The following is a 12,674-nucleotide window of genomic DNA, read 5'->3' on the forward strand; positions in this document are numbered from 1 at the left end:
AGCAGATTCCGGAGGTGCGTTTAATCCCCGCAATCCCACACTCTACTTCACCCACGCACTCACCTGAATTTCCACCTAACTCTTATAAAAGGCATAAGAACCCTTCGAAACAACTAATTAGGAACGACAAGGCTCCTTTATAGAGTATATTCACCATGGCTAAAGAACACCTAAGCAACGAAGAGGTATTGTCTTACACCTATCAATTAATTACAGCTCAACTAACCCTAATGAATAGTTCTTCACCAAACTCTCCGAACTCTTCGATTCTAACCGAGCGAAATTACACGGCTCAATCTTCCTGACGCAGAAACGCCTACAGTTCTCCCTCGACTCTGCTGCCTCTACACCCACCAAAAGCGCTAACGATCCTCTCTGGGACACTCACCCGGAAAACCCTCTCCCAGTCATCATCAGAGCAACAAATAGCAAATCGGTCAAGAAAGTGAGCGGCAGCCGAAAGGTCGAGAAAAAGATCAAGCTTTCGACTATTGTGCAGCCCGATGCGCTGGATGGCTTTTACGTGCGGTATGCGGAGCTTTGCAAGGCTGGAATGTCGGCTTTGAAGAAGAGGGATAGGAGTAAGAGAAAGAAGGATAAGGCAAAGAAAAGAAAGGCTGGTGATGGCGAGAAGAAGGGTTGAAGGTGACAGAAGGACAAGATCACGTTGCTCTCGTTAAATTGCCTCTACTGTGGGCAATTGTAGTGGCGAATGCTCAAAAAAAACCGCCAGTGTATCGCCGAAAGTCAGGTCGCTCAGGATGACCTGTCCGGTAATGACTCTTTCGAGCGACATAATGTACCAAGGTGGGGCATTCGAGGAGATTGCAGAGCCAAATCGCTATGACGAGGCGCGCCACTATGATTCAAATCATAAACGAATAACATTATAAGTTAACTCCACTGATTATCGTCTTCTCTCAAGAATTTAAGTTACACGGTAAGCAGATAAGCTTGACCGAAAAGAACCGGGTGGAGATAGTGAAACATTTGTTCGTTTTTGCAAGCGCTCAACTCCTCACCTACCACTCATGAGGTCTAGTTCGAAGCAACCACTGTGGTAGACTCCTGCTTCATCTTTAACTGTGCCATTTTCTTAAAAGGGCCTAGATTCAAAGGAAGTGGTTGGCCCATCCACGTAGCTCGTTGTGTATGATCACGCTCGTCCTCACCTGTATTAGGATGGATGAGTGCGGAAAGAGGTCCACGGTTTATGACGAGCCATGGAACAAAAGCGCCAAATTGTTCTAAAATATGTAAGCGGATAATATCATATATGAGTAACGGCATTGAAGTATCTCGTACCGGGTGTGAAGATATTCACTTCGAACATACCCATCGGATGCGGTCCAATTGGCTTATCCCAGACTTGGTAGATTCGTAGCTCGGGAACTGGTATTAGTGTTCACAATTAGCCTCCTGGAATATCAATAGTGGGAAGTATCGAGACAATAGGAGAGCAAACATTCTCGCCGGACGCGTTCCCATAACTCAGTAGCGAACTTGAGCTGGTCCAGGTCTGTTTGCAGGAAATATATGTGTATATCGAAACCCCCACGTTCTCCATTGGTGATCGGAGAAGGGAAAGATGTATACTGGGGACTTTTCTTCTCGGCTGGAGGATTGACGTATGATTTGCCATCCGGAGCTCTCTCACTATGCGATATTCCGTTTTAGCACCCTAAGCTATCAAAGGTAATATTATACATGAAGTAATAGTAGCCGTTTGAATGAAGCTTGAATATGACTAAACAAGGCCTAATCTGAAGTCGCATGGTTTTCCAATATATATTGACGTTCATGGAATTTTCAAAAAAAGGGAAGGTGCAGAGGTTTTCATATTGGAAAAGCAGAAGCAATCTAGAAAAGTTCTTACTCACTTTGGAAGAGGAAGCAGATTCTCATAACCCTTCAAAGGTGAAGTGTATGTGTAAAGACTCGGATCTGCCATGTTAAATTGGTAGATGAGGGGTTTAGAAATGATAGTCTAGGAAATTCAGGGGTGCGTGGCTTTCTCAAAGAATAATTCTAATGCAGAGTATTATATCCTATACTTTCACCACTGCGTTGTCGTTTCCGTGAAAATCGCTACAATGACTTCCAAGGCGGTTTGTCAGCTTCGCGGAATTCCTTGCGGTGGCTTCCGAGGCTATTTCTCAGCGTCATCTTAACAAGTCGTATATTTGCTTCAAAGCTCGGTTTGGGCACGCCTCGAGAGCCGTTTGAGTCCACTCTGAAGATACAGACATTACTAACAAGGCTGTTCTCTATTAATGTCTTTGGATGACCTTGAGTGGCAGGGCCAAGTATGTGGCGGAGATGCTCAAAATCTAGCATTTTGCAAATTGGTTTTATCATTAATAAATAGTGTTTATGGGCGATATTTATCGATAGGTCCATTAATTGGGTTCCTAGGACTTATGCGTACGACAGTCAAATGAATGCGCATGCTTTTGAGGGGCAGAGTCACAGTCAGATTAGATAAGATCTACCAGCCCACTATGAATGACTCCCACCTTTCGATATATTTACTTCCAGGCACGCTTAGCTTTTGTTCCAATCCAGCTCCTTCCAAAATGGCCGAACAAACATACTATATCGACGAAGACGTTGGTGAGGATATCGCGTCCCAGGCGGGCACTGAATCCTCCCCCTACAAATCTCTCGGTTTTGCTGTACTTCAGCATGGCGACTCCCACCAATTTTTGACCCGCAAATCCACTACTGGAACAGTCCCCGAAGGCTCAGATTCCTCTGCAAAGCTAGAATGGAAACCTGCAGCCAAGGCTGCTCTGAAGAAAGCAAAAAACTATGCCCAACAACAGCAAAAGAAGGCAGCTAGAGAGCAAGAGCTAGTCGCGCGGCGCACAAAAGAAGAGGCAGACCGGAAGAAGATCCTTGAGGAAGCCAAGAAAATTGTAATTGAGGAGGATATGAGCTTACCAAAAGCAGAGAGAATTAAGCTGGACGTGACAGATCCCAAGAAAGTCAAGCTTGGAAATGGCACCGACGTCCGGGGAACAAGAGTACGGGTCTTTGGAAGAGTACACAGGGAGAGGAGACAGAAGGAGGTCATGTTCGTCACATTACGCGATGGATATGGGCTCATGCAGGTCATCTTTACAGGACCGCTAGCAAAGACCTATGATGCCTTAACCTTGACTCGCGAAACAAGCATGGAAATCTGCGGCGAATTGAGGGAGGTTCCACCAGGAGCACATGCACCAAACGATCGCGAACTCCATGCCGACTACTTCAAGGTTCACAAAGGATGGAAAGCAGCAGGTGGAGACGATGCCATCACCAACAGGGTATCCAAGGATACTGAGCACGCGACACTTCTCGACTTACGGCATCTCACTCTGCGTGGAGAGACCGCCTCCAAAGTAATGATTGTTCGAGACACTGTCGAGTATGCTTTCAACCAAGTTTATAGGGAGCTGCGAATGCGCAAGGTTAGCCCTCCAGCTCTTGTTCAAACACAAGTTGAAGGTGGAGCGACACTGTTCAAGTTCGACTATTATAACGAGAAGGCCTTCCTTACACAGTCGTCACAGCTCTACCTTGAGACGTGTTTGCCATCTATGGGTGATGTGTACTGCATTGACAAGTCCTTCCGTGCGGAACGCTCCTTGACGCGTCGACATCTCGCAGAATACACACATATAGAGGCGGAACTTGACTTCATTACGTTCGACGATCTGCTCGATCACCTTGAACTTGTAATTTGTCGAGTTGTGGAGATCACAATGTCCGACCCAACCATTGCCAAACACGTCATGGAGCTCAATCCCGAATTCACGATGCCAGATAGACCATTCAAGCGCATGAAGTACTCGGAAGCAATCAAATGGCTTGCCGAGCACGGCATTCTCAACGAAGACGGAGAGGAACATAAATTCGGTGACGATATCGCCGAAGCCGCCGAAAGGCGAATGACCGACGTCATCGGCCGCCCCCTATTACTTAGCCATTTCCCAGTCTCTGTCAAGGCTTTCTACATGCAGAAGGATAAGGACGAGCCACTGGTTACGGAGAGCGTGGATTGTCTCGTACCAGGTGTTGGAGAAATTGTCGGCGGTTCCATGAGGATGTACGACTACGATGAGCTGATGGGAGCCTTCGAAAGAGAAAAGATCGACCCGGCTGCATACTACTGGTACACGGATCAGAGGAAGTAAGTATCCGATTTCCCCATTCAATAAACTATCCTCTACTATACTAACTTCCCGTTTCAGGTACGGCAGCTCCCCACATGGCGGTTACGGTCTCGGCCTAGAGCGATTCCTGGCTTGGCTATGTAAGCAGCATACCGTCAGAGACTGCTGCTTGTATCCACGTTACTTTGGCCGCTGTGCACCTTGATTAGCATCAGCCATTTCCCCGTCTTTCCTTTTAGTTCAGGCCTGTAGGTGACACAGCAGAAGTGGCACTCAAGACTTCAGCCGTTAGCATGTAGAATTTCCATGTTTATGTGCCTAGCGTAGCAAGGGATAGAGTTGCCTGATTTGCCACCTTATTAGAATGGCTTGGATTTTCATTATCTGGGACGAACGGAATAGATGGCTTCTTCAGTCGTTCAAACACCCAAAAATCTCCTGGTTCTGCATCCGCTCTATGATTCCGTCCGCAACATTTAAGTTTGCTGCATTGCATTCGCATATCCCCGAAACTCGCGGGTCATCCCAACCCAACCGGGACCGATGCCTGCCCGGCTGTGACGTGTCCTTCTAGCGATGATGCTAAGACCTCATAAAATAGAAAACCCTTTTTACTAAGGGGCAGTGACATAGCTGGTGTATCAATGAGCTTTATCAAGCTCCTATTTCGTATGCGGAGATTTTCTCAAGAGCTGGCGACGTCAAGATTCCCACCGCCTGGCGAGAACTCGTGGCCTTGCCTCTCACCGCTACGACCTTTTCATTAAAGATGTGCGTCTCACATGAAGAGCCAAGCTAGTTCAAAACAGCATCTCCCTTATTCAGGTGAACGCATCGCAGTTTAAATCGACTTCTCATTCAACAAATCACCTCCATTTCGCTCTCTATTTGGTCTAGAAATACAAGCATGCAGTGGCAGTATTCGCGGTAAAGGTAGCAGTAGTGAAGTTTTTTTGGGACCGATCCACAATGTCCCAAAGCCGTACGCCATCGCTCCCAAAAGGTAGTAGTCAGGAAAAGTAGACTAGAAAAATGTACGCCAAAAGTGCCAGAGAGTAAGTGCAAATACAAACCACGCTATGCTCGTTGCCGCCAAGGAATTAAATGAGCTTCTTACGTGACCCCTTAACCCGTTGATTCTGGCGCAACGATATCGATAAGGATTAGCCAATAGGAGGCCCTTATTCGAACCTTTGTGATGAGAACTTGTACATCTGATACCGGTATGCACGAGCCAGCTTGGCGTTGCGCCTCAACGGGTTAAGGGATAGGATCGTGAGAGCTCGCGAACGCGGCTTTGGAATAATGCAATGATTTTGGGATGGAAACAAGTTGGTGACGTGGAAGGGGAAGTTGAAGCAAGTCGATATCGCAATAAGTCGTGGTGAGAGGCCCGACCGGGCTCGAGCCCTGAGTAGCAGGTTGTGCAGAGACGCTTCGTAAGGTGCAAGACCCATGTCTTTGGAAGACGCAAGGACAGAACCAGGGAGAGGTTTATGAGTGGGTGGTGGTGGAAAAGTAAGTGCAACTGAGGAAGCAGCGTCTGGCCCAACCAAATTCATTATACTCAGCGCCAGTCGGCAAAATAGAGACGCGCATACCGCCACATATGAAACCTAGCCCAAAAAATTAAGGGCACTGGATGAATGGAATTTGGCGAAGACAGGGTTTCTCAGGTGCTAGATGAATCGCATTGCAATCGTCGATCAATAAGTGCTCGAAGCTTCAGGAGCTGATCCTTCTCTTCTTCGGAGGGAGTGCTATTGGGGGGGACCGGATGAACCGAAGAGCCTGCATTCAATGCTGCTCTCTCGTCTTGGGTTATTGCCGCGACCACATCACTTGAAGCTTCCGCCTGAATGGCATCATTTTGTCAATGCTGATGTTACGTTGACGAGGAAGAACATTGAGCAACTTACAGTAAGACCAAGGACAAGCGCTTCGACATTGTCTGCACCCAAACCGATATCCTTTTCTTTCTGGGCGAACTGCGCCAAGTTAAGAGCAGCCTGCTGCTCTACGATGGGTCGATCTGCGAGGCGAGAGAGAGCCAAATTGCTAGACCGACAGACATGATGGTTAGCTTTTCTCGGGCGCTTGTTGATGCGTGACCTAACGAGCGTATCAGCATTTATGGTTCGGAAATATGTCTTAGGTGAATATGAAAACCACTTACTGTTTGACTCTGTCGATGAAATCGAGGACGATGCCTTTTGGTGGCAAGCGGTAAGTAATACCATCTTCCGGGGACCTCTTCTTCCACTTGTCGAAGATATCTTCTTCCTCTTCCTCGCTAAATTCATCGGCAACTTCAATGATGCCGTTGTTGCGCACACCACGTGAAAAGGCAGGATCGACGATAGTCGAGTCCTTTGGCTTGCGACTCCTGTAGCTTCGAGCTGGCGCGATCGGGAGGCTAGCCAGATCATGATGGATGTGACGTCTGCACCTCCAAGCAGTCCGGGTTGTTGAATCCTCGCTGACCTTAGGCGGAACGGCCAAAGGTGGGTCGCAACAATCGAGATGCCAGTACTCTTGACAATAGTCACATTGGACAAGTGCCCGCTTGTCGGCTGCGGATTTGCCGCATTGACAACACAAGATCACCTTGTTGGATGGATCTCTCAGTCGAAGGTAATCAGGCCTTATAGCATATCCATTGACTTTCTTGCTGCTGGGTGTTAGAATTGGCAGGATACAGAGATAGGAACAAAAGACCTACAGATCAAACTGCTGGGTCACCTCCTCGTACTCGCCCTCGTCGCCCGCAGTATAACCTTCAAAACGTGCTCGGATGTCATTAGGAAGAACGAAGGCAGTCACATTTCGATTATTGATTGCTTTGAACAGATCAGGGAATATAGGCTTCTTTGGCACCCCTGGCTCCTTTTCACCAGACCTAGGCGGAGGCGGAGGCTGGTCAAGAGGAGCCATTCTAGCCAAACATACATGGCAGTTGAAGACGTCGGGGTCTTCATCTTTATCAAGCGGAGGGTCGCAGCAGGTGAAGTGAAAAGATCGACTACAACTATCGCAGCAGATGAGAAATCCACTACCACCACAGGCAGCGCAGTCGTCGTCATTACCATCAGGAGGAGAGTGCTTAGCCAGGATTAGCGAAGTCGATGATAAAAATCGATGAATTGAGGAAGAAAAGAGCGAGGGAGAAAAGTGGCTTGTGAGAAGCATGGTGACTAATGAAAGGAGATGGTGGGATGATGAAGCGCAGAGGGACAAAAGAACGGTTTAGTTGGGGCAGCGGGAATTTTGAGTGCGACCTACCACTTCGCTGTCATCATTCCCGATCGGGGTGCCCAATCCGCCACCCGGGCGGGCAACACCTGCGACAGGACCGTTACGATTCTTAACCGGCCTATTGAGAGAAAACCTGGTCAGCTGACTGAAGTGACTTTCGAAACTGCTCGAACAGTCTCCCTACGTGAATAATGAGGTGGCTGGGAAAGATACCAGCAAGAGATCACAGCCAAGCCTGACGCATTGGCGAGATATCGCTTGTGTATGAGAGCGCCGAGTAGGTGTGTGAGTGGCATATGATGGCAGACAAGAAGAGTACTTACGAGTGTTTAGTCTTTGCCTTCCCGGCTCTCCTTTGACGTTTTGCAGGGCGTTCAGTGAGGAGCGGTGTCGTTAGACGTGTAGTTGCGGCCGAAGCAGAGGTAGACGCAGCAAGACCCGGTGTCTCCAAACCACCGTCATCTGCGGCAACTGGGCCTTGAGAAGCGCCATTGCGCGAGCGTCCTGAACGGCGAGGATTTCCCTGCGGTGGCAACTGGGCCGAGAATGTCAACGGGCCGTTGGAAATATAAGATTCATCGTCTTGTGAACGTATGTCTGAAATCTCAGGACTAAAGTCAGGAAAGGCCTGAAGCATCTTCTGTCGCTTTACCTGAATCGCAGCTGCTTCCTCTTCATCTATGCCAGCTTCATCGGCGCTTCGCTTGCCAGAAGCTGGCGCTGACTGCTTTGCGGAAGCCGATTTTGATTTCTTACCACCACGCGCTGGTCCGGAATGAGACTGCGCGGCGTTCTTTGATTTGGTTGCTTTAGGTCCCATTGCTGAGGTAGTTCCGTTCAACGGTAACAATTCTGGAGGAACGTTTTGGACGATATCTTCGTTGACTTCACTAAGTTCGGAATCGGAATCGACAATTGCACTACCGGATCGTAATGAATCGCGAGGGGATGAGGCCATACCACTGAGCTGTGGTGTAAGTTCGCCGTTCGGTGCTGACTGCTTTCGTGGTGTTCTTGAACGAGTAGAACGAGATGTATGAATGACGTTGGGAGGAAGAAGCGGAGGGTGTGACAGAGGATTTGACTCAGAAGACAAAATGGAAAGGCCGGGGGCCGGTGTTGTCGGTATTGTTGGTATCGTCGCTATCGTGTTCGCTGATTTTGACGGAGTAAGTGAATGGTGACGCTTAGCGGTAGAACTCGGTGAATGGCCATGAATGCCAGCTCTCCTGTCCAAAGATCTTCTTTCCTGAGTTTTCGCCTGCTTCTTGGCCCGCTTGATGTAAACCCGAAATTCAGATAGCTGTTCTTGTGTCTGGCGTTCGTGCATGATGGCGTCTAGTAGATCCGCAAGGTTCTGCTTATGAAAACTGTCTTCGTACAGTTGCTTCAAAGCCTCACCAACCATCGGTCTGTCCTCGACTTGCGCTCTCTTCACGGCGTCGTTAATTACAATTTGTAATCTTTGCCGGATGATGGAAGTCTTGGAGCTTGGAGTGCCCTGCCCGCTAGCATCACGCACAGGTGTGACAGTTGCCACACCGTTTTTCACCGCAGATTTTGCTGACCTTGACGCACTTCTCACTCCGTTGGGGACGTATTCGTCGTCCTCATTCTCATACTGAATCGCTAGTGATGGTGGTAGCGCTTCCTCAGGCTTCTGCCCCTCCGATACCTCTGGGTCTGCGATAGGCGTCATCTCAGGAGTTGAAAGTGCCTCCTCTCCAGCTGACATAGCCTCATTCTTGCTAAGCATCGAGCGCCTATGCGTGTCACCTCGTAATCTCGCCTTCAGCTTTGCACTTGGAGGAATGCCTAATGGCGCCATGTTCTCGAGCACCCCGTGCCGTGCGAATCCGTGATCTTCGAAGCTCGGAGTGGGGTTTTTGAGCGGCGGCTCAATCCAGCCGTCTAGTGAAGTTTGCGCCTTCTCTTTCTTGACATCAAATCCAGGAGTGGGTGAAATGTTCGAGGTTCGCACGAAAGGACTCGAGGTTCGACTGGACTTGCGGGTCGGCCGCATTGAAGGCATTTCGCGGGCGTCCACTTGAGCGCTGTACAGCTTATTAGCCAGTTCTTCGTGGTGTCCACCTCCAATTCCTGCTTACAGCGCGTTCCACCGACGATTCTGACGTGTAAATTGGTACTGTGAGTCGGTATTGTCGCGTTATTTGCGGGTTTGATGGTAGGTATGTATGAAAGACGAGCTGGGAGATTAAGAGTGTTGGAAGCGAGCTTGCGGCGAACTTTCGGAAGCCTCCATCCCCTAGTTCTGTACCCTTCCACAACCAAATACTATGATGAAGAATTTTGAGGATAACTTGTAGTTGGTTCTTAGCCAATCCTTCGGAATTATTTTAAAAGGCTCAAGAGGTGAAGTTCTATTCGAAGCTATGCAAATTTGTTCATGAGCCGCAGATGCAGAGGCAGAGGCAGAGGCAGATGACTGCCGATTCCCAATATTCACTAATCATCGGGTGAGGAGAGCATTGAACTCAAGGTTGGCTGAGTGCGCTCATAAGTGAAGAGACATAGTGCTACTAGACAATCTTGTCTAGCTCAGGGTATTGAAGATACGATGACTTGGGGAAAGCCCCTGAATAGTCTGCTCTTCAAAGGGCCTGTCAAATTCACTATCAAAGGGAGCCGTTTTTTGAGGTAGAAGATTCTAGTCATTGTTTTAGCCCATTAAAGTTACCGAATAACTATGTTACGAGCTGGGGCTTGGAGCCTAATGAGCTCAGAATGACTACGCTAGATCACCACTTGCTACCAACCCAAATGCCTCCACAAAAGAGTAGAGGAACACCATATCTGCGGCAAGCATGACTGGGCTAGCAACATATGGCGGCTTTGATACCCTCAAGCGCTTCCATTTTTGCAGGAGATCATTCTTCCTCGCTGCTTTCACCTTCCTCTTCTTCTACCTTCTTGGCAGGCTTCTTTTTCTTCTTCTTGTTCTTGCTCTTACTGCTAGTGCCCTTGCCGATCGGCTGCTCAAGGATCTTGAGGATCTCTTCATCCGTGATCTTGTTTTCAGTCTTATACTTTGCCAAATCTGGCGAAGGGGGAGCAGCCAACCGCGTCATTCCATTCTTCGTAATAGCTAGAAAGCAAGAGTTAGCCCCGCCACATACTATGCTCTAATTCCCCTTGATAATCCATGAAAAAATGACACTGAGAGTGTTGGGATTTCTTAAAGCTCAATCGTTCTCGTAGAGAAAAAGAAAAACGTATTGACTATGCCATTAAGACCAGTAATAGCCCCAAAAATTGAGAGCAGAAGGGAATGTATATCTTAGAGAGGTTGGAGCAAATCTTACCAACAGTAGTGAAAAGTCTTGCAACGGGATCATTGTCCTTATCGCCCACGACTTCATATTGACGTAGAACGTTTCCGCGAACACATTCGACAACACCAACTTTGGCTGCTCTTTCGTCCTCCAGCTGCCGAAGGCTGAATGGGAATGTCCCAAACTTCTTAACAATCTCTGACAGAGTGGCTCGCGAGCTTGGACGTTTGAGACCATACGTGGTTGTTGTACGACGGTGAAGAGTTGTTCTGTTGCTAAGAGTCTTAACCTTCCCAGTGCCTAAACTCACTCCCATTTCAACTCCCCATACCTCGCCAACCTCGGGTAACCCCTCGCCCTTGACACCATCACCAGGAGCTAAGATGATCTTCTTCTTGCCTTCAATCTCGTTGCGTTCAAACAGCCAGCATGTGGTGCTCTCGACGAGGTTGCAGTTATAACTCTTCACAATCTTCTCTAGCATCTGCGTTATCTTAGCTTGGGTATACGGTTTCTGAGCTGCTGCCTTCTTCTGCTCTTCCTCCGTACCCGACGCTACTAGGCCCGGCGGGATCATGAGTCTAAGCAATAGTTCATTCGCATAGTGTGTGGCCAGAAGCAGGTCTGCCTGCCTGCCTGGCAGCTGATCTCCCTGGTTCTTTTCGGACGGGATGATGATTGAATCGCAGACGATTGCACCAAAGCCATCGATCTGTGCCCCAAGCTGGATCTTAATGACTTCACCTGGCTTGAGGGTAACAGCCGCTTCCTCTGTGTCGGATTTCAAAGGTGTGTATGGAGTTATGTACGGGCTTGGAGAGATGGTAGTTGGGTGAGCGATGCCCTTAGTGATTTTCTTGCCCTTGTAAACCTTTGCAACCTCTTCATCAAGCAATTTGTCGCCTTTCTCGCAGAGCTCTACAATATTCGCTCCTTCAACGCACCATCCTGGGAGTGGTCAGTCTGGAACATGATTTGTACCGAATGAGCAACTGGTTGTGGTGCCAAAGAATTCGGCAGACTGCATACCTATTACAGTCTCGAGGACCTTCTGGGAGATCTGAGCGGCTTGCTTGTACTTGGTTAAGGTATCTGGGTTGTTGAGAGAGTAGTCTATGTTTTCAATTAGCCTTACGAGACTGTTTCCCCGACGTCCGTCACGTTGGAGCTTGAGTGTTTATTTCAACGTTGTGACGTAGCCAGCAAACAGCTTCTAAAGCAGAAGCTTACCGATAATTGTTTCTTCCGCCATCTTTGTTGACTTGTTGCCTTACTAGTCGAGAGAAGGCAGAGCTTTGCCAACGAGTTGTTGAGAGAGGTACAAAACGAACGGTGTCGTGCGATGCAGGTTAGTTTTGTCAAATGTGCTTGTTTCGTGTCCGCACTGAGGGGCTATTGGAGGGGTTTCCTCGCTTCAAAGCCAATGATCTAACGCATTCGAAAAGTCTGTCTAGATGGAAGAGAGGGCCCGAGTAAACTCCGAATTCTCCGAGCCTTAGTAATTAGTGCAGATGCATTGGAGCTTCAAGTCGTCTATTTTGTAATCCTTGAGGCTTTTAATATCGCCATATCATGCCTATATTACCTTTTTCTTGTGCCATATTCTTAAAACCACTCAATATACTGTGCCTATTCAATTTAGTAATGTTTTGCATATAAAACAGATGTTGTTATCTTATAAATCAGACCACCTATGGAGCGTTGGTCGTACCGTACACTACAAGTATGGGCATACTGCTCCTTATTAACCAATGAGTCTTCCACTGAGGGTCTAAGGGCTTATGGTCCTAGCTTTAGTTATAACTAAACGTTTTAAGAATTAATTTTTATCTCTTTTTATAAGCTATCCCTTAACACGCTGGTTTGCGTCCTACGTTATCGATAGGAGCTGGCCAATAGAATCAATAGGATCAAGGCTCCATGGCCATACGCGTACTTTTGATTCTGGTGTTCGCGCACAGACCGC

At 48.0% G+C, this 12,674-nt stretch overlaps 5 protein-coding genes across 5 annotated transcripts; 2 read left to right on the plus strand and 3 right to left on the minus strand.

The window, feature by feature from the left end:
- Nucleotides 1-155: 155 nt before the first annotated feature.
- K441DRAFT_632672 (signal recognition particle, SRP9/SRP14 subunit) lies at nt 156-657 on the plus strand (the record flags this gene model as incomplete). The annotated part of the gene is made up of 2 exons (XM_067646354.1): nt 156-185; nt 239-657. The coding sequence occupies 2 exons, from the start codon at nt 156-158 to the stop codon at nt 641-643; spliced, it is 435 nt and encodes a 144-aa protein (XP_067505898.1). The 3' UTR covers nt 644-657.
- A 50-nt stretch (nt 658-707) lies between these two features.
- K441DRAFT_657004 (uncharacterized protein) lies at nt 708-2,100 on the minus strand. Its single transcript, XM_067648108.1, has 4 exons — nt 1,881-2,100; nt 1,466-1,656; nt 1,306-1,392; nt 708-1,247 (listed from the first exon to the last, which is right to left on the minus strand). The coding sequence occupies exons 1-4, from the start codon at nt 1,949-1,951 to the stop codon at nt 1,039-1,041; spliced, it is 558 nt and encodes a 185-aa protein (XP_067505899.1). The 5' UTR covers nt 1,952-2,100; the 3' UTR covers nt 708-1,038.
- A 476-nt stretch (nt 2,101-2,576) lies between these two features.
- K441DRAFT_552311 (asparaginyl-tRNA synthetase) lies at nt 2,577-4,365 on the plus strand (the record flags this gene model as incomplete). Its single annotated transcript, XM_067643138.1, has 2 exons — nt 2,577-4,177; nt 4,239-4,365. 2 exons carry the CDS (start codon nt 2,577-2,579, stop codon nt 4,363-4,365), a joined length of 1,728 nt encoding a protein of 575 aa, XP_067505900.1.
- A 1,467-nt stretch (nt 4,366-5,832) lies between these two features.
- Nucleotides 5,833-9,447, minus strand: K441DRAFT_675830 (uncharacterized protein; the record flags this gene model as incomplete). The annotated part of the gene is made up of 7 exons (XM_067650892.1): nt 5,833-6,015; nt 6,080-6,272; nt 6,337-6,831; nt 6,883-7,076; nt 7,110-7,262; nt 7,443-7,533; nt 7,739-9,447. 7 exons carry the CDS (start codon nt 9,445-9,447, stop codon nt 5,833-5,835), a joined length of 3,018 nt encoding a protein of 1,005 aa, XP_067505901.1.
- Nucleotides 9,448-10,301: 854 nt separating this feature from the next.
- K441DRAFT_657009 (putative curved DNA-binding protein) lies at nt 10,302-12,109 on the minus strand (the record flags this gene model as incomplete). The annotated part of the gene is made up of 4 exons (XM_067648109.1): nt 11,939-12,109; nt 11,738-11,821; nt 10,739-11,656; nt 10,302-10,521 (listed from the first exon to the last, which is right to left on the minus strand). The coding sequence occupies exons 1-4, from the start codon at nt 11,958-11,960 to the stop codon at nt 10,304-10,306; spliced, it is 1,242 nt and encodes a 413-aa protein (XP_067505902.1). The 5' UTR covers nt 11,961-12,109.
- Between the last annotated feature and the right edge of the window lie 565 nt (nt 12,110-12,674).

This window comes from Cenococcum geophilum (assembly GCF_001692895.1).
Source record: "Cenococcum geophilum 1.58 unplaced genomic scaffold K441scaffold_13, whole genome shotgun sequence".
Classification (NCBI taxonomy): Eukaryota; Fungi; Ascomycota; class Dothideomycetes; order Gloniales; family Gloniaceae; genus Cenococcum; species Cenococcum geophilum.

Coding starts and splice junctions, on each gene's coding strand:
- K441DRAFT_657004 (XM_067648108.1), bottom strand. CDS start 1,951: ATGGCAGATCCGAGTCTTTACACATACACTTCACCTTTGAAGGGTTAT. Junction 1,393..1,465: donor GGAACGCGTCCGGCGAGAAT/GTTTGCTCTCCT, acceptor CACTAATACCAG/TTCCCGAGCTACGAATCTAC. Junction 1,248..1,305: donor AGTGAATATCTTCACACCCG/GTACGAGATACT, acceptor TACATATTTTAG/AACAATTTGGCGCTTTTGTT.